At 41.0% G+C, this 20,000-nt stretch overlaps 4 protein-coding genes across 6 annotated transcripts in view; 3 read left to right on the plus strand and 1 right to left on the minus strand.

The window, feature by feature from the left end:
* LOC138047571 (uncharacterized) overlaps window positions 1–8,099 on the plus strand; it is a 9,344-nt gene extending 1,245 nt beyond the window's left edge. Inside the window, exons 2-12 of one of the 2 annotated variants that reach the window (XM_068894479.1) lie at window positions 45–152; window positions 274–492; window positions 2,084–2,356; window positions 2,842–2,895; window positions 3,492–3,767; window positions 3,867–3,979; window positions 4,311–4,468; window positions 4,914–5,047; window positions 5,509–5,568; window positions 5,896–5,991; window positions 7,504–8,099. In XM_068894479.1, coding sequence (XP_068750580.1) covers window positions 45–152; window positions 274–492; window positions 2,084–2,356; window positions 2,842–2,895; window positions 3,492–3,767; window positions 3,867–3,979; window positions 4,311–4,468; window positions 4,914–5,047; window positions 5,509–5,568; window positions 5,896–5,991; window positions 7,504–7,865 — 1,853 coding nt within the window. In that variant the 3' untranslated portion in view covers window positions 7,866–8,099. The remainder of the gene's footprint in view (window positions 1–44; window positions 153–273; window positions 493–2,083; window positions 2,357–2,841; window positions 2,896–3,491; window positions 3,768–3,866; window positions 3,980–4,310; window positions 4,469–4,913; window positions 5,048–5,508; window positions 5,569–5,895; window positions 5,992–7,503) is intronic. The other variant, XM_068894480.1, reaches the window with a different exon arrangement.
* Window positions 8,100–12,997: 4,898 nt separating this feature from the next.
* On the plus strand, window positions 12,998–14,466 carry LOC138044921 (uncharacterized). Its single transcript, XM_068891303.1, has 2 exons — window positions 12,998–13,661; window positions 14,022–14,466. The coding sequence occupies exons 1-2, from the start codon at window positions 12,998–13,000 to the stop codon at window positions 14,432–14,434; spliced, it is 1,077 nt and encodes a 358-aa protein (XP_068747404.1). The 3' UTR covers window positions 14,435–14,466.
* Window positions 14,467–14,668: 202 nt separating this feature from the next.
* LOC138046843 (MAP7 domain-containing protein 2-like) lies at window positions 14,669–15,154 on the minus strand. The gene has a single exon (XM_068893421.1). It carries the CDS (start codon window positions 15,152–15,154, stop codon window positions 14,669–14,671), a length of 486 nt encoding a protein of 161 aa, XP_068749522.1.
* A 1,632-nt stretch (window positions 15,155–16,786) lies between these two features.
* The window catches only part of LOC138047577 (MYG1 exonuclease-like), a 7,757-nt gene continuing 4,543 nt past the window's right edge, over window positions 16,787–20,000 (plus strand). The window contains exons 1-2 of one of the 2 annotated variants that reach the window (XM_068894489.1): window positions 16,787–16,938; window positions 18,784–19,072. In XM_068894489.1, the coding sequence (XP_068750590.1) occupies window positions 16,872–16,938; window positions 18,784–19,072 (356 nt within the window). In that variant the 5' untranslated portion in view covers window positions 16,787–16,871. Of the gene's footprint in view, window positions 17,137–18,783; window positions 19,073–20,000 lie in introns of both variants that reach the window. The other variant, XM_068894490.1, reaches the window with a different exon arrangement.

The raw sequence follows: 20,000 nt of genomic DNA on the forward strand, positions 1-20,000 counted from the left end.
GTTGCGCCGCCACCACTGTACCACGCCTTCTTGTTTATTTGCAGATGACGACGATGATGATAATCCTGAAATTGAAGCTGATGAAGCTGCTGGTGAGGTTCGGTCTCGCCCCACTGTTCATACACCAGGACCCTGGTTTGACCGCATCTTGGGTGCGTACTCAGGAAATATTTCATTGTCATTCATGTGTAACTTTATCATCATCACCGGGCAGTAAATGACAAGTCTTGTTGCAGCGTTTTCATTCCTCATTTCCAGTGCTTCATTCCACAGGTCTGATACACTCTGGGAATTTTCGTGGTGTTTACAAAAAGTACCTCGACAACCTGAAACAACGGGAGTCTGCTGACACGACCACTGAAGAGTTATCGCGTCGCAACTCGCTCCAAGGCCCCGTGAGACAGGTGTACGTCAAAGAAGAGAGGAGTCGCAAAGGTCACCACAATTATCATCATCATCATCACAGACACAATCAACATAGTAGAAGATCAAGTATGAACTGTTTTCGATTGTATTTTGTTTATTATTTTTCAAAGCCTAAACACGAGGACGTTACTCCATTTCAATTTCGCGCCAATTGCCAATTTGTTTCATTCCAGAGCAATGGACTGTAACTAATTGCAAGGATCAACTGAAGAGAGTGTAGTGTAACGTGAAGTGCTAGATTTCTATCCCGTATGAACCATGTGAGCGTTATCCCTACTGATGGATCTGGGCCCACACAAGGACAGAGAAAAACTCTGACCAGGGTGGGAATTGAACCCACGACCTTCGGGTTAGATCTCCGCCGCTCTACCGACTGAGCTACAAGGTAGACGGGAGCAGGCCGTGGGAACAATATGGGATAGAAATCTAGCACTTCACGTTACACTACACTCTCTTCAGTTAATTCTGTTCAAAATATAAGTGCTACACGGCCAACGTTTGTATAAACGTAACCTTTCCTTGTAATTGCAAGGATCGTTTGTCGAGTCCAGTCCGATTTGCGTACTTATCATCCTCAAATTGTTTCAGCGGGGTTGTTTGGGGTGTATGTTGTCTCTTCCTTGTTTCGCGGCGCTTGGGAATGTTAGTTAACCCAGTCGCCTGGCTGTCGTTGCAAACGGTCTGGGTGGGAATCTGTCGGAGACAAAACTTTGGGTAACCAAAATTTCAAACACCGCTGTATGGCAACGAATAGGTTTAATGACGATGGAAAGAGACGAAGATTGTGAATGAAGAAAGTGGATGAAGACTTTGCACGGAAAATGGGTTGAAACTCTAAGGAAAGGAAAAAGGAAAGGAATTTTATTTTAGTGTCTAGTCGTTCTAGCGCTGGAGCACTATTGAGGGACAGTGTAAACTGAAATCAACAAATCAAATCAAATGCTGGTTTTTGAGGAGAGGGGAAAACCACGGTACCCTCTTGGTGCAGAACCACATATGACGCCGAGTCTGGGAATCGAACCCGGGCCACATTGATGGAAGGCGAGTGCTCTCACTGCACCCCCAAAAAGATAACAAAATGAAAGGTTACCAGACCCACCCTAGTCAGATTTTCTCTCCGTCCTCATTCTGTGGGTCCATTTCCATTCCATTTCGACTGGTTGGCTCAGTTGGTTGAGCATCGGACTGCTGTGCGGGACGTCGCGGGATCAAAAACTATGGCCGGACCAACACTCACTTTCAGGGTCTTTAAATAACTGAAGAGAAAATGCTGCCTTTGTAATGACATCTGCAAATGGTTAGACTCCCTAGTCACCTCGGGTAAGGACTATAAAGTGTATGCCCCGTCTCACAACCCTTCAATGTTCATAACCCTGTGGGTCGTAAAAGAACCCACACATGCATTTGTCGCATGTAGTTCCCGGTGTTGTGGTGTGTTCCATGTGTACAGCTATATAGTTGATCTCCAAGTCTAGTGCATTCTGATTTAGGAGTATCCACTTAAAGCATCAAATCATAGGAATAAAAATTGCAATTAAAATTACAGTCTAATAGATATCAGAATATAAAAGTTGTTTTGGTTTTATAACCTTTTACAGAACACAGTAATAAAGAGTTCCGATTCAAGGCATTTTATCCTATCTGCTTTTTGTCTCAGAGGTAAAGAAATGGGTGAATGTGAAGATTGTAAACCAAGTTGGCTCGCGCGTGAAAATAAAAGCGAACAAGATCCTTCCGAGTGCTGTGTTAAGCAGCGGCGAAATCTTCGTTTATCATCGGCTTCTTAACGGAACTGACCGAAAGGCCACGATCACTATCAAGGCAATCGATGAGTATACGGATAAACCATTGATCATAAATGGAGAAAAAACTTTTTTTGTAAGACCGACCACTTATGGTGAAACACAAGAGGCCTATATTGCCAGAGAAGGTAAGCGGAAACTCAGCTTTGAGTAACAAAAAAGTGACGAGTAAGAAATGGGTCTCGTTCAGATTTCCCTAAATTGTTACCCCAGGAGAAATTAAATAAGCAATGGAGATAAATTTCTAGGAACACTAGGCTATTCTAGTAACATTGAACTTGAGAAAAAAATTGAGTTTCGGGGGGAAGTAACTACATAGTCCTGTGGATTTTTCCCATTAATGTTATTTATAAACAGTCGCCACGCCCTTTAAAATTTTCAATAAAAGTTGTAAATTACTAATAGAACAAGCCACGAGGAGGCGGAAAAACGTTTCACATCATGATAATAGTGACTGATACTTCCGAAGATGGTCTTAGCTTAACTGTTACGTAAAATGAATCAATCCGAGCTTGCGCTCACGACCTTAGAATGCTTACGTCTTTCAACTGATGGGTGTATTGTGTAATTATTGGGTCTGAAAAAGCTGTACATCTAATCTCGTTCACTGTAGATACGAGGAGTGGTATCCTCCATGCGCGTCACGGCCACATTGTCAAGAGTTTAGGCAAGTGTTTTTTTTTTTTTTTGTTGTTTTTGTCTTTTTACGACCACGGAAAACGACTGTTACGACTTCACACTCCTCCAACTATGAACGTTGTCAGGTACCGTTTGTTATGACGATTTGTAATTATTATTTTGTTTCTTGAGGGAATATCAATTAAAACTTATTCACCATTTGCTTAAACGCTTGAACTAGGCTCGGGCTGTTTAGGATTTAAAACACAAGTAACCGAAAGTGTAACTTTAGCTTTCCATCCCCTCCAAGAATTATACTTAAAAGAATTCCATAGCCTGCGTAGCTGGCTATGGCGTGAGAGGCAGATAAGCCGTGCGGAGAATGGGAGGCTCGTGCCAACAATACCGCTACGCAGGCTAAGAATACCACAGATCAAGGAATTTCGCAATCTGGTAAGAGGTTAGGAGAAGCAGAGATGCGGATTTTAGTAACAGATTTTTAACGAAAGTCTCTTCTTGCATTAAGTAGTTAAACACAGACTCCTGTTCATGTTTTCCAGTATTCGCAATTAGCTATCCTTAGCTTACGGAAATACTGAAGCGAATCGAGAAATAATGTGTATTCTATTCCGGAATTGTTGTTAGGAAGCGGTAACCGATGGTTCTACGTAAAACTTATAAACCACGCTGGAGGCCGAGCAAGAATCGTCTCAGACCAGATTCTCCCGGCCACAACACTTGATGTGGATGAATCGCAAGTGGAGTACGCACGCTTGGAGCCTGGTGACGAATATAAGAGAATTGTACTGAGAGCAGTGGACGTGAAGAATAAAGAACCTCTTCAGCTAAATGGAGAATACACGCTGGGCTTAAGGCCCGATGACTCGGGTGATGTCGCTAGAGTGAAAATTACACGAGGAGGTAATTTTCAGCTCATTTTTACGTCCAACACTCTAACTTCAGCCTCTTTAATTTATAAATGTTAAAAGCGTGACTTTTCTTTCCTTCGCTTTATTTTAGATACAATTTATGCAAAATGTGATAACTTTGAACCCATGCAAGAAAGTGCTTTTGAATATCAAGTATCAACGGATGAAATGAAGAGTTGGTTTGATGCTGTTAGAGCTTGCAAGGTACTCATAACTTAAGAAATTAAGAAATGAATAGGAAAGTGGCAAAAACAACTTTTCGAAGTAGTTTTTGTCAGAATGGCCAAGTCTTAATTGGAGTCGGAACATATCATGGGTTTTGGGTCATCCTCGTTGCGGACAATCTTAAGACGAAATCTTACACCAGGTCTGTAGCAAGTAGAAACAAGAAAAGAAGAAAACAGAAGCTGATAGTCAACACCCAAGTTAAAGGAGCCAGCCCCCTCATGAATGCAGCATGTGATTAACTCAATTAATGACGAACAGATGTGTCTATGACCGACCTGTAAGGTTGATTTTAACTGTCTTCTTATAGCTTTGTAATGCGGAACTACTAAGCGTGCATACGCGAGAAGAAAACGAGTTCATCACGGACCAACTGCGCAGGTCAACTGAAGTGAATAAACTGTGGATTGGTATGTCATACAAAGAGGAAAAACGAATGTGGTCCTGGATCGATGGTTCGCGCTACAGGTAAAGTGCTTTGCACATCGAGCGAGGATAAAGACGCGCCGAGAGCGTCACGTTACACGTGGTTCTTTTCAGTGGTTAGGGCTCTTGCGCTGAAATCCGGAAATCCCGGATTTAAGACCCGTTCCGACCACTCCTTTAATTTGATCCTCGTAGTCCCTGGTTCAATAAATCGGATGCACTTCGTCTAGACAATATCCAATGGGTTGCCACCGGCCAGTTGGAATTCTCAAAATTTGCTGTTGTGTTCTGTTGTTTCATTTTAAATATTTGGCAAAATCAGGCAAAAGCGGAGAGAAATTGGTGTGAATCGGATTGGCTAAAATTTGGCACGAGCTTCTAGGGCAAGTTATTACAAATGCGAAACCGTAGTAATCGACACTCAAGTAAAGGAATAACCATTGTGACCAGACAAAAGAAGTGCTTTTTGTTGTCTTGTTCACCCTAGATACCAAAACTGGAAGGAAGGACAGCACTATGACGGTAAAGATGAGCAGTGCGGTATTGTGTACCAGCGGTATGACTGGGGGAGATGGGATGACGACAACTGTTACAAACCTTTCGGTTTCATCTGTAAAAGACGTGAGTACATTAAGGATCAAAGAACCTCCTTTGCTTTACGATGCAGTCACTCACGATGGAAATCGAGGCGTTTCTCTGCATGTTGCTAGTTTTGATCAGGTGGCGACGTCGACTGGTTACGCGTCACTTTTCAAGATGGGTTACATCCGCTTTGGTTGGTTCTGTGATGTTTGCATTGCTATTTTCGGTGTTTCGGTGGATTGTTTCATCAGCGGTCCGCTGTCTTACGGCTCTTCTGTTCTTGTTCTTGTGTTTCTTGATCGTGGGTCAACCTCGTTCCCAGGGTCTCTCTTCTCTGCCTCCTTTGTCGGGGAGGCAGAGAAGAGAGACCCTGGGAACGAGGCTGGATTGTGGGCATCCATACTTCCGGAATTTGCTAATCATCCCGTTGATGTTTCTAGGGTGTAGGATCTTTTGGTAATCCTTACAGGGACTTTTAATTTGTACTTAATTTATTTCAGATCGAAGAAGAAACGCGGAGAAAACAGGAAATTATACTGACTCATCAATCGAGAAGCGAGGTGAGCAGTGGGTTCAATGGCGTAAAAAGCGCGCGGAAATTCCACCTTCACGGAATCATTTCAAATAAGCTCTCGCAAGGAATAAAGGATGGATTTCATATACGGATAACGATATCTCTTGATTTATTTCTCAACTCATTTACCGTGAATAAAATAAAACAACAAAATCAAAATCAGTGAACTCGTCGACCATTTATGATTGTTATGTCTGTCCTCAAACTCGTTTAGTAACCTCTCCGCCGAGCAAAGCCCAGTTTATCTCCAACTTAAATCCTGATATTATAAATCGGCCCAATGAAGACCTGCCTATTGGTTGTCATCTTACAGGATGCCCAAACATTTTATCAGAGTGCCCATCCCTGTGTCGGATTGTCCGGTCTCCCGGATCTTGCCCAAGGTGCGACTGTGGACAACTTGTTAAAGGTTCGTACTGGTTCGTACTGGGATAGTAGACAGACAGACAGACAGACAAACAAAACAGTATTCAAGCACGATGATAACATTATCAAACCCCTGCAGCTTGTGAATCCAGCGTACATGTATTTATCATAAAACTTGAGACAACTTCAAGTCAACGTTAGTCATTGACCCGCGGATGTAAACCTCTACATCACTTTTGAAAATCCCAAAATTACCTGCAAAAACTAAAACGTAACTTGACGTCTAAATCCTGCAAGCCCTTTCAACATATTCCAAAACCCCATACACTTGCAAAATCCAAAATCTAACATTGGCCGTTTAGGCTTAAGTTTCCCTTAATATCGACTCTTTGAAAATACCACTCGAACGCCGAAAGTCTTTTTGCTAGGTCCTGTGGGTTTGTGTTTGTGAGGTCTTTTTACCGGAAGTCCGATTCATAGCGTTCAAAATTGTGAGGACTGTAAAGGGATGCACTTCCGATTAGGAGTTTCAAAGCGCGATACGTAATCGAGTCTTGCTCTTGAAAACGGTCTCCCCGCAAAGATAGAAAGATCACAACGAGAGGAAATGTCTGTTACAAAGTTCGTGACTGAAAAGCACTGGTTGTTCACCCAATCACATTACAGAAGATAAATGTTGCTTATGGCGAACTGTTGAACCTTATCGTGCGTCCGGCTTTTGCATCGTCTTGCACTTAATGTTTCCAATAACAAACAAAAGGTGCAACCATGTGGTTTGAATAGCAAATCTTGGAACAGGTGCCACACAGCAAGCGTGAAGAACTGGTACCACGGCCAGTGTAAAATGAAAAGCACACTAGTAGAGGATTTCGTGCAATCTGCATTTTGAACCTTCGTCAACAAGACCTTAGTTGTTCAAAAAGTGGATGGCTCTATCCAGCGATTAAGCAATATCAAAACCTCTGGATGATTTATGCAGTGAATACTGAACGTTGTCCACCTGTCGAACCACTGAAGCATATTCGAACAACTTTCACTTGCAACGAAGTGAGACACGAAAGTGCACGTTTGCGATACTTTTCAATTGAGAGATTTAGCAATGCATGTACTGCAACCGGGAAAGTCAAGCTGAAGTTTGCGTTTGACCAACTTTGATGTTAGTTGAGTCCTTGTTTGTTAGCTACGAAGATTGAGCCACTTCTCTTTTGAAGGAGACAATAGCCCTTTTCGCGGCTAGTTTTTCTCATTTGCACTACAATACAATCTAGCTAGCATGTATGTGAGGCAATTTCGGGCTATTTTGTAGTTTTGATCCGAAATTGCCTCGCATCCACGTTAGATTACATTTTTTTGCAAATGAGAAAAGGGGCTATTGAGAATAAGAGAATTTTTATGCTTTTATGGCATGAAGTAGCTTGCCGTTCGCTGCTTCATGTAAACGCGATGCTAAAGTTCTCTATTAATTCTCGAAACTCTCTTATATTATTTTCGTTTGACGTAGTGGATAATCTTTCCGTTCTGAGAAAAATAATTCAACAATTGCCTTTTATCTTAGGTTTCGACACTATGACACCTGAGGAACAGGCCAAGGTTAGCAATCTCTTCTCAGAGGCCAATCATCAGACACACCAAGCTGGTCTTCACAAACGTGCCATGCGGCGCTTCACTATAATGCGAGAGGCCAGCCGTTTAATGGCCGAGTCACGTAATCTTCAGCTGGCAGCTGATCAAGAAGGCATCCCTTTGAATGTGCCATTCTTTCAGGGAGCCTGGCAGAGGCATCAGATTTCCAGGCCGGACAAAAACACCAATGAAATAGCCAACGCGATAGTTGGCCTGATCAGTGATATCGCAAAATCTGAAGATGGTAGAAAAAGAGGCGGAAAAAAAAGGTTAACTAAACCACTCAAGGAATAAGCAATTTGTGAAACAATTGATTTGAGAAGCAACTAATCAAGAGATAATGGATACGATTGCGTTTTAGGCAGACACCATGATCATACATTAAGCGGTTTTCCTGAAAACCATTGTTTCCGTAGATTGCTGTTTAAACTAAATCCATATATCGTGTATATACAAGCCATAAATCTACAGTATTTCATACTTGAAAAGATAGCATTTGTTTAGAAGGAATAAACGACAAAGGTTTTAGGATTGTCTCGTTTGCATTCATCGGCTCAATGACCAGTGGCCTGTTTCTCAAAAGTCCTGAAACTTTTCGGGCCTATTTCGGGTGCCACAATTCCCTTTATATCTTCGCATCGCCGAGGTTCTAAGCCACCAAACTTCGCAATCCTCTTAGTTTTTCTTACATTAAAAACATGTTTTCAAGGTAACAAAAGAAAAATGACTGTGAAGTTTGACGACTTAAACCCTCTACGTTCTTGAGATACAAAGGCAATTGTGACACCCGAAAATGGCCCGTAAAGTTTCGGGACCTTTGAGAAACGGGCCCCGGAGTACTTATCGATTTTTTTCATCTGTCTCTGTTTGAAAGCGAGGCTTTGTGCAAAACCACACTCACTTTAAACGGTTCTCCTTGGCTGTGAGACGCGCTTTAAAACAGAAGAGTAAACGCAATTCGGAAAAAAAACTGAAATGACGTTAGCGAATTATCAAATTCGATAACAACCAGAGGAAGTTACGTAGCAGCTTTCGCAACGTAATTGGGATTGGATCGATACCCAAGTCAAAAACAAAAGACTAAACAATTAAGACAATAACTCGGATTTAAATTACAATGGCAGGTTACAAGAGCTGCTACATAACTGAACCAAGGGAGGCAAAACAATCGCTCAAATCCCGTTAAAGCAGGAAAATAGTCACACAGGAAGGGAGGTGGGCTATGGTAGTATCGACAACGAAGACCTGCTCGAAAAACATACAGTTAAGAATGTTTTGGTGCGCAGTTGTCATAAATGGGTGATACTGTGTGATTCCTCCTTCCTTCCCCTTTTGGAAGATTTTTGGTTTGAAACTCCTCCGCCCTCTGCTCCGTTGGACTTTGGTCGGAATTTTCAATGACCTTCTACACAAATACGAACGCAGTTGCTGCGAGATTTCGAATGGTTTGTAAGGAGAATGCACTAGTATATTTTTCACGGGAAGGAAACTACCAACCTTCCATGAACCCTTCCATTTCAAATTTCGGATTTCGTGCGGAGTCCCCTCTCTCCCCTCTCCCCCCCCCCCCCTCCCCCCTCTGTTTAATTGTGTACCATTAATTTCCAAGACAGGGAGAGCGAATAGACTGTTCAATTTTTGTTTTAATGTTGAAGGTCAATTTCTTAGCAATGAGCCAACTGTTTATATTTGACAAGTCTTGATTTAAAGAAGCCTCAATGGAGCAGATGTCGTTGTCAGCATGTGTTATGCGCCGATCAAATCGAAACTTCAACATACCCCCCCCCCCTCCCCCCGGGCAAACCACGGGCATTTGACTATCCTCTGTGCCTGGGGGTGGGGAATTTGACCTTTGCCTGCGTGGGGTGTGGAACAAAAAGGGTCTTCAAAAGGTCTTTAGTAAAGATGGCAGGAGCCGACGACGACTGTTGTTTAGTAGGGTATGACAAACAAATCCGACGATAGGGTATGGCATTTGAACCCCATTTTGGCCCGAGGGGGCGGGAATTTGAACGATCCAATCTTCAAAAGTTCAAATGCCTGGGCTTTGCCCGGGGGGGGGGGGGGGGGTGTTGAAGTTTCGAGTCGATCGGCGCATTAGGTATAAACATTGAACACCAAAGGAAGACAAGGGGACCACAACAGTCGTCATGATTAAATTAGACAAGAACCCAACTTGAAGTAAACAATTACACGCCCCTTACACAACCGATCGCAGAGGAAACAGCTAACAGAGTCAACCAAATAATATCGGACATCTACCGACTCACTTACAAAAATCCATAATCAAGTAAAGCCATGATCCTCGCAGTTATGAACGCAATTTTAGCAATTGCGTAGAGAAGCCCGAAAAATTTAGGATTTCAACGGGGTTTGAACCCGTAATCTCGCGATACTAGTGCAACGCTCTAACCCTGACTGAGCTATGAAGCCACTAACGTTCGGAATTGGTCATTTGTGGGTTCTAACTTCCCGTGATGAACCAAGGAACGAACTGATCAGATCATCATATAAAGGGTCACGAAACATGTGTTGGCATGTTTATACAAAAGCTTTATTTCAGAAAACAGGAGCCGACGACGATTGCTCTTTAGTAGGGTTTGACAGACAAATCCGATGATTGGGTAGGGCATTTGAACCCCATTTTGGCCCGAGGGGACGGGAATTTGAACGATCCAATCTTCAAAATTTAAAATGCCCGGGATGTGCCCCGAGGAGGGGAGTTGAGGTTGAAGTTTCGAGTTGATCGGCGCATTATACTCAATGAAACCTCTTTCCAATTTAACGGAAAGAACTATCTTCAGACACATGGTACCGCAATGGGAACAAAAAATGGCAGTTTCCTTTGCAATAATTATATTTATGTCTAAGATAGAAACTGACGGACATCTTGAGTCAGAGCACAACGAAAAAGATACCAAGACGACATATTTTCTTTTTGGGAAAATAACAGAAACGAAATAGAAGAATTCATTAGACTAGCTAACACCCAACACCTTGCAATTAAAAATTTAGGGCTGAAATATCTGGCACAGAGATTACGTTTCTGAACATAGGCGTCTCCATAGGCGACAGATTGAGAAAGACAACATCCTTGATTCTCATGATGTGCGCAGCCATTTTAAGCCAAGGGAGAAATTTCAATACGCACATTTTAGCTGGAGTAAGGAAAGGCTTTGTAAAAGGAGAAGACTTAAGGGTGGCAGTGTGGCCAAGTGGTTAGGGCGCTTCCCTTGAAATCCGGGGATCCCGGGTTCAAGACTCGCTCTAACCACTCGTTGAATTTGATCCTGGTAGTCCCTGGTTCAACTTCCCAGCTGCACTTGTAAGTAGCCAACTGGTTTGCCTCCGGCCAGTTGGGATTCCTAACAGTTGTTGTTGTTGTTGTTGTTGTTCTGTTCCGTCGTTTCGTTGTGTTTCATGGCCCTGAAAAGCCCCTATGGGTAGCGGTCAATTAAGTATGTATTGTACTAGGCCTTGGAGCTAAAAAGCAATTAAAAAAAAAAACGAGCACTGCCCTGCCACGGCATAATTAGCAAATTTGAGCACTTTTTGGAGCATAAATTCATAAAATATATTAAATATGGTGTATTTTCTACAGATATTAATTTCAATTTAGGGAGTATGTTTTTGCAATGCGTGTCTTAGTATAGACTTTGTTCTGACGTGCTCAATTACTAGGCCTCTTTTGGCGAATTCTGCGTGCGCGGTTAACTTTTTGGAGGAGTCTGGTACTCTGGTTTCCCATCCGGCTTCACGTGGGGATTGTGTAAGCTAGCACAACTGCCATACCACTCCAAAATTTGGTGTAATGATTGCGCGCCTATATGTACAGAATCTACGTCGTTTTGTGAGCATAATTTCGGAAATCAGGAGCATAATTTTGGCATAATTTGGCAACATTTCGAGCACTGCTAGTAGCATAATATGCCACTTTTAGGAGCACAATCGGCCAAGGCCTACCTGAGACTACTTAGAACAAACTCTTCTCGAAGACATTCGTAGAAAGCAATCTTTTGCTCTCGAAGGTGATGCGATTTTTTCAAATTTTGTCGCGTCGCCAGCGCGCGATAAAAATCGCAAGTGCAGCCACCCTTGAACTGGCGACGCGACAGCTGAAAAAATCGCAAAAAAAAAATCGCCAGAAATTGAATGAGCTCGTGTAGCCGCGGCTGCTCGAAAGGGTGACGAATGAGCGCGTGACGCACACGTAAATGCTGATCTTGCAACTCCCTCATTTTTCCTGATTTTGCAACTTTACTCTTTTATATCTCTGCTTCCGAACGGTGACTTCTTTTCATTTTTTGCATGTTAGCTTAGATTACTTTAAAACATTTGTCTTTCAAATTTAAAAAAATTCTGTAGGTGAAAAAAAATTTAAGGACACTGATTTTTTCGAAAAACTGGCCTACAGATTTTGTTGAATTTTACATATTTTAGAGATTATTTCTAACATTATCTGGCAACGATGAATAGGAAGATTTCGCCGTCCGGCTTTTTCAAAAAAGACAATATATGTTGATTTTAAGGCTCAAAGAAATGCTTAATATCGTTGCCATGGTAACGTTATTTTGGAGGAAAATATAATGTGAGAAATCTACGATGGCTACTGAATATCCTGGCAAAATTTTGTCTTGATATGGGTACCCTAACTGTATAAACCTAACTAAAAAATTGTCCTTAACTCGTTTTTTTGCTCGGTGACCTATCTTGATTTTTTGCATGCACGTATCATTCACAATGGCACTCCAAATAAAAAAGTTTCGGGGAAAGTTATCTAGTACAATTTTCTGTAAACTAAAAAGCCTTTTTTCGATGTATCTTTAATTCTACTAGTTACCTTTTTCGTCATACTCGCTAAAAAGTTATAGAATTTAGGGAGATTTGCAACAAAGAAATAAAAACAGTGGGTCACCGACTTTCCCTGCTAGCAGAGGTCTCTCACGGCGGGGCAAAAATGAGAGGACATAACATAACAGCATAACAGCACACTTGGTAAATAACAGCACATAACAGCATAACAGCACACTTGGTAAAATATTATTTTAGAAATACTGCTCACTTTGATTTCGGCTCGACGAGCGATAGATTGTTGTCGAAGTCCCTTACTCGTCGCTTTTGAGATTCCAGGTGTTGGTTTTTCACCGCCTGCCTAGTTTATATTTATGTTTATGTTTATTTATATTTATGTTTATGTTTAGGGTATATTTTGTTTAAGGATCCACTAAAACGCCATTCGCGTTACATGACTTTCGACGTCATTGCAGGCTAAGTTATTAGAGACCTTAAGATTTGAGAACGGCGTCTTCTCCTAGGACGTCACGGCATATAAAGGCCTGGGGCGAGAACGCCGTCCTTTGCGCGGGAACTTTAGACTTAAGAAAAGATAAACACGACGGGAACTTTTTCTAGCGCCTTGGTCGAGAATGGCGTCCTTCAGGAAAGCGCGTGACGAACTTCTTGTAAGTTTTTGCGAGGAAATAATCAATGAGGATGAGTTTCTCATGTTGTATGATGCTAACAAATCGAAAAATCCAGAGTATCCTTTTTGGAATTATGAAAGATTTACGTTGCAAGGTAAAAGTGAGGCCGAGTGTAAGACAGATTTACGTTTCGAAAAATACGACATTCCTCTCTTGGTTGATGTTCTTGGCTTGCCTGACGAAATAAAGTGTAAACAAGGAACAATCTGTGACAGTACTGAAGGATTATGCATCGTTCTAAAAAGGCTGGCATACCCTTGCCGCTACAGCGACCTCATAAGCACTTTCGGCAGACCTGTCCCTGAAATCTCCATGATAAGTAATACAGTCATTGATTTTATATTTGAGCATCATGGTCGTCGGATATCAGAGTGGAATCACACTATTTTAAATCCCCATGCATTACAGACATATGCTGAAGCTGTTTCAAATAAAGGTGCGGCCCTCGACAATTGTTTCGGCTTTGTGGACGGTACAGTTCGTCCAATTTGTCGCCCAAACACCAATCAAAGAATTGTTTACAATGGGCACAAGAGGGTGCATGCCCTGAAATTTCAATCAATCGCCATTCCAAATGGACTAATTGCCAATCTTTACGGTCCTGTTGGTAAGTGTGTTTAATTATAGCTGTATCGTTCAATTTTATTTATATTTATAAACAATCAGAAGCTTTAGCAGTGGGCTCTACTGTTATAACACTGCAGGAATTTGAACACAAGAAAACCTACTGGAGACCTGGGTCAAAGTACCTCTAGTACATACTTCTCATATGTTGTCATATACAATCAGTGAACAGTAAAATAGCAAACATGTGAGGACCACAATGAAACAGGCAGGAACCCTATAACATAGGGTCATCTTTTGTAGCCAAACAGTACAACAGTAAAGATAAATAGAATGGCAGCTTTTATCAACAATTATTAATAATTTTCACCCCCCTAATTCTACAAACCTTTACTATTTCCAGAGGGCAGAAAGCATGATGCGGGAATGCTACGAGACTCAGGACTGTACCATGATCTCCAAAGATTTGCTTTCTCCCCAACTGGGCAGCCTTTGTGTATATATGGGGACCCAGCCTATCCTCTTCGCGTACACCTCCAAGCTCCATTTCGGAATGGCATCCTGACTCCCCCAATGCAGCAGTTTAACAGTTCCATGAGCCCAGTGAGAAGCTCAGTGGAATGGCTGTTTGGGGACACAATTAATTATTTTTGCTTTCTCGATTTTAAGAAAAACTTAAAAATAGGGCTCAGCCAAATAGGTAAAATGTACATTGTTTGTGCCCTTTTAAGGAATGCCCTTACATGCCTTTATGGTAATACCACTTCCCAGTATTTTGATTTGGACCCACCCATGTTGCAAGAATACTTTGCTTGATTTAATTATTGATGTAATATGACAAAACTTTATTTAATCAACACAACTTCAGTATGTAAACTTATGGCACAACAAGATTGAATAAAGAACGAAATGGTTGTTCAAGTTTGATAAACCTCCATTAAATGGAGTTTTTCTTAACAATACAATGAATTAATACGTAAAAAAAGCTGTAACAAATAAGATTATGGTATAATGTGGTAAACAATGGAAAATACTCCTGAGTGCAGGGATCTAACTTTTTTGGTTCATAAGTTTGTCAACAACAGCCATGAGGATCTGAGATTGTTGCTGCTGCTGGTGGTGCATTAGCTCCATCATAGATTTCTGTTGATCAAGATAAGAAGCCAGCTTCTTCTCCTCCAATTCTTGCTGCTTTCGTCGTATTGCTAACTCTTCTTCTCTCAATGCCTTCTCGCTTTCAGCTTTCTCACGCAGAAATGAGATTGTTTCATTGCCACTCCTTCTCTTTTTCTTCATATGGTTTTCCTGTTCTCCTTCCTCGACTGCTCTCTTCTGGGTTTCTCCTAACTTCTCCATGGCCTTTTTTCTTATACTTTCAGCTTTCTGTTTATCAGTGTCCTCTTTCTCTTTAATCACTGCTTCATCAATCTCCTGGGAGGTGGAAGCGACTTCCTCCATTTCAATAATATCAGCCAGTGCTTGGTCCAATTCTGTAGGTTCAGGTGACACTCCAGTTGACCTTTCTTCAGCATTCATCTTCTTCCTGTACCTCTTAATTAATATGTTGAGGTGATCCCGAACTGATCTTTTTGTTAAAAAAAAACGCACACCACTTGTGCTATTCAGGTTGGTGCTAATTTCCTCCCACAGTTTTCCTCGTTCATTCGAATTTCTTTTTGCAGAAAATGGATTCACTGAGAGAACTTCCCTGCACAGCAGAATGTCATGCTCTTTTGTCCACATCTGGACCCCTGGAAAAGCTGGCACTCTATTAAAAGAAAAGCAAATATCACTACAATAGCCTACATTTCAAGCTATATATCTTCAGAGTTAATGCAACTGAATTGAACAGCATTAGTTGCTGAGATTTTTATGTTTGATATGCTCTAATATAACCCAAGCAAATTAAAATTCAACAACCACTTCACGACAAATCAAACACCATTTCAATTGTAACAAGTTTCAAAAGTAGGTATCATTTTGTTCAAATTGTCCCACAGAAAGACATATATGTAAAATCCTGAACTTAACTGGTCTTTGATAGAGAGAAAAAATTAATGTCATGGAGGCTTTATAAATAGCGGCGAGTATTCTTTGCATTGTAGTGGAATGAAACTTACATGGATAATAAATATGAGAGCCTTAACTACGAGAGAAATAAATATATTACAGTACTTATCCAGAAAACAAGCATCTCCGATATATCTATTCTCAAGCCGCGGAAACGGTGTAAGAGCAACCAGTAAAATTACAAAGTCATGAATTTAATCAAAACATGGCAATCAGGAGGACAATATATCGAGACTTCAAAGGAAAAATTGCAGCGCTCGAAAACATTTGATTAGGCTCGCTGTGAGAGTTTGACTACTGATAAAAACTACACTCTTCTTACATCAGTCGATCTCTCACATGGCATGATAAATTGATGCTCAACATGATAAATTTTTCCATCCCGTTAATAGGCAAAGTATGTGGAGTCTACTTACTCGGAACTGGAATCCATCGTCTATCTATGAAATAACAAGCACTGTTAACAATAGAACATCCAAAAGCACAGCGAAAACGGCGAAAGAAATGAATAATTTGAGCTCCAAAAACAAAAACATACTCACGTTTTACGTAGGACGCGAAATGAAAAAAATGGCGTACTCACTAAATGTGAAACGCCGTCCCATTCACACACAGACATGCGCAGTGACATTATCAGGCGAAAACGAACTTCCGGTGGCGTCCTAGATAGATGACGTCCTCAAATCTTAAGGTCCCTAATGATTCTCCTGTGTCCACCAGAGAAATCTACGCATTTCCACTACCCTCTCGATCCTAAGAAAATACGGGCAGAAGGCTCTATGCACAAAGACACCACTTAGCAGGGGAGTGACAGGCAAGACTTTTACCGACACGGAAAAAAAAAAAATTAAACAAACAAATCCCACCCACTTTCCGACTGGGATTGCCATACTGGCAACCCAGTAAAGAGGACGAGCAAAAGAAATTACTGCTCTTTGTCACGCAATGCCATCCATCAGTGCCTAACTGAAATAGAACATTAATGGTTTACTGGAGTTTGATAGGAAATCAACCATGACTAAAGGAAATATGCCGAAATTTTCCCATCGTCTCATATAGTAGAGGTCAGGAGGGAAAACCGAGCTAAAATTAACACAGGACGGGGTGGGAGTAGTCTGCCAACACTCTCAACCTTGGGCTACCTGTGTTCACAGTGGAAGCGGGTGGAAAGTGATAGCTTTGTATGTTGCAGCACGTGTACGTGTGGAGACGGTCAGTTGGCTATAGAGCAAAATATATTTCTTGGAGAGGTAAAGTGGTTTTAACGAGTTGCGTATTCAATCCACTTATCGATAGTAGAAAGGTACATCGATACTTTTATGGTCTCAAGGTTCGATATTTGGATGGTTCTCTTCTGAATGATCTAAATTTGTGATGCGGGTGATTCGTAGTTGTGATTTTGACGTGATGGGGGTGACCCATCACCGTGGATGATGAACAATAACTAGGTAAAAAGGGGATTAAACTATAAAAGTCATTAAGAGTAAATAGTGGCAGCGTTCGGCAGCTGTTTATTTAATGTGACCGTTTCGTAGAAACTAACGGAGTATAAACTGCTGAATACCTGAACGACCTCCGCGATCCTCCTGATGCAGTATTCTATCAATATTTTGATGTCAAATGTTGTGGGTTGTTAGACGACGTAGAAATGAAAAGGCTGTATACCAAAGACATAATATTTGAGCTGCGGAGAGAATAAAATTATTTAAATATTTGAGATCGCATGTCTTTAATTGCTGGTGCCTTCATTTCACATCCCTGCAAGTGGCTCAAAAATTATCGTATTCCTATATTGTTTATTTATCTATTGGACTAGACTCTCCACTGTAGAGTATTTTATATTTCCCTATTGTAGTGTAGTTATATATCTTAGTTATTAGGGTGGTCTATCTTGTATGGGTCTCTGACCCTTTCATGGACTTTCACTGGCACTTTACTGATTACTACCCTCCTCGACATTCACTCACTTAAGGTGGCTCAAACGAGTTTCACCACTTGAAAGAAATGTTCTGTCACTTAACAGCAATGTTATGGTACCATATCAAACACCAATTATTGCTGAAAAAGATTCAGTCATTTTTGTGATGTAAAAAGTTACCATGGCAACAGGAAAGCCCTGCAAAAACCCCATATTTTGTCTTTAGCTGCTCATATCTCAAGAATGAACTCGGTGAGCCCCTTTTTTAAAATTTCTGAAATGTAATCAGCCTGCCAGAATGAAACTTTCTAAAAAAGTTAATGCTGTGGAGCGGATTCAGAGCCGTCTTAAATAATTGAAAATTTAAGGTAGCCCTGAATCCGCTCCACATATTTTTTTTAAACTTTGCAGAGAGTTCCATCTTGGCCTGCTGATCACTTTTGTGCAATAAAATATTGGGATCATAGAGTTCGTTTTTCAGATAAGAGTAACCAAAGCCAATATATAGGGTGTTTTGCAAGGCTTTCCTGTTGCCATGGTAACAGCTCCTACTCTACTATAAAAACTACACGTAACCCACAATTCCTCGATAATTTCGCTCTGACGAAGGGCTAATGCTCAAAACATCAGCTTTTAGAATATCTGTACAGTGGCCAATTTACATTATCACCCCGTTGATAAAGCCAAATTTTTGTATACTACTTCCCCACCGACGCAGCACCACATTTTCTTTAGAAACTACCCCTTTCTAATAACAAGGTCTCTTGAAACTGGTTTGAACCACCTTAAGTATATGAAATAAACTAAAATAAAAAAAATAATTAAGTAAATCAATAAATAAATTGGTAGAGCATTGTACCAGTATTGCATAGGTCGTGGTTAAATTCCCATTCAAGCCTGAACTTTTCAGGCTTTCCTTTTGTTACCACATAAGTGAAAAGCGCCATGTAAGCCCAAATCACCATAGATGGAAATAAACAATAGATGTCTAAAGAATAGCGAACTACAATAATATTGTTAACAATGGCTTGTGCAGCCAGCATAAATTACTTAAGGCCATAACTAACGCTCATGATTCAGGACTGCAATGACATGGCTCTCTTTGCTGTTCAAAATGTCTTTCATATTTCCCGTATTATAGTTCTGACAGCAGATATCTGTACATTTCTTTCCTTAGGGATCAATGAACTGCTCTATTCTTCTGCTGATATGGCCAATGCACATCTGAATGAGGATAACTCACCTGAAGCCAAGAAACAGTTGGTTTCTCCAAAGATAGGAACACATAATGGAACATTCCACTGTGATGAAGTCTTAGCATGCTTTATGCTGAAACAGTTACCAGAGTACAAACATGCTGATGTAGTACGCACTAGGAATCCTGAAGAGCTGTCAAAATGTGATGTTGTTGTTGATGTTGGAGGAATCTATGATGCAGACACTCATAGATATGACCATCATCAATGGTAGTGCTAGGGGTTAAATTTCTTTTTTTTCTTAATTTCATTAAATTAAATGGTGCACAATAATTATTTTATTTATGTTTAATTAACCCGTTGACTCCCAGGGGTTCCCCATTGACGAGTAAAATCGTCTGGCGTTAGACAGAGTAAAATACTCTGGAGTTAGACTGAGTAAAATACTAAGTCTGGCCGGTTTCGGCCAGTTTGGATGTCGATGGGTTAAAGACTTTTCCTGTTAGTGGGTGAGGTGAGGTGACGTTATCAAGATGGTTCCATCAAATGTCTAGCATTACATTTGCTCAGTTTTTAAGTAAAAATTATAGCAGGACAACAAATCCATGTGCTGCATATCATGATGGGTTTGACATCATCTATAGCAGCTGTGTCTGTTGAGTTGATAACATCGCTTTTGGATTTGACATTTTGTACTCTGCACTGGTGGCTCAGTTGGTTGAGCACTGGGCTGCTATGTGGGAGGTCATGATTTCGACTCCAGCTGAACCAACACTTTTGGTCTTAAAATGATGAGGAGAAAGTGCTGGCTTTGTAATTTCATCTGCAAATGGTTGGACTTTTAAGTCTTCTCAGATAAGGACTATAAACTGTAGGCCCCATTTCCTGTTAAATAACACTGTGGGATGTTATAGAACCCACACGCTGTTCGTGAAGAGCAGGAGGGAGACTCCCCGTTTTGTGGTCTGTCCTCCTTTCATACACATGCGTGGGTTGGGTGGGTGAGATCAAAATGTCTGATCTCACCCTAGAGAAAGAATATTGTAAACCCAATGAGAATTTGTGATATGTGTGGTAAATAAATCCAACACCATAAACCAGACATTGTTGGACTTAAGTGTCTTCCACTTTGTTATCCTTACATGTCTGGTTAAGGGGATATAAAAGAACCAGACACTTCTTTGAATGGATTTGGACA

Source organism: Montipora capricornis, chromosome 4, assembly GCF_036669925.1.
Source record: "Montipora capricornis isolate CH-2021 chromosome 4, ASM3666992v2, whole genome shotgun sequence".
Classification (NCBI taxonomy): domain Eukaryota; kingdom Metazoa; phylum Cnidaria; class Anthozoa; order Scleractinia; family Acroporidae; genus Montipora; species Montipora capricornis.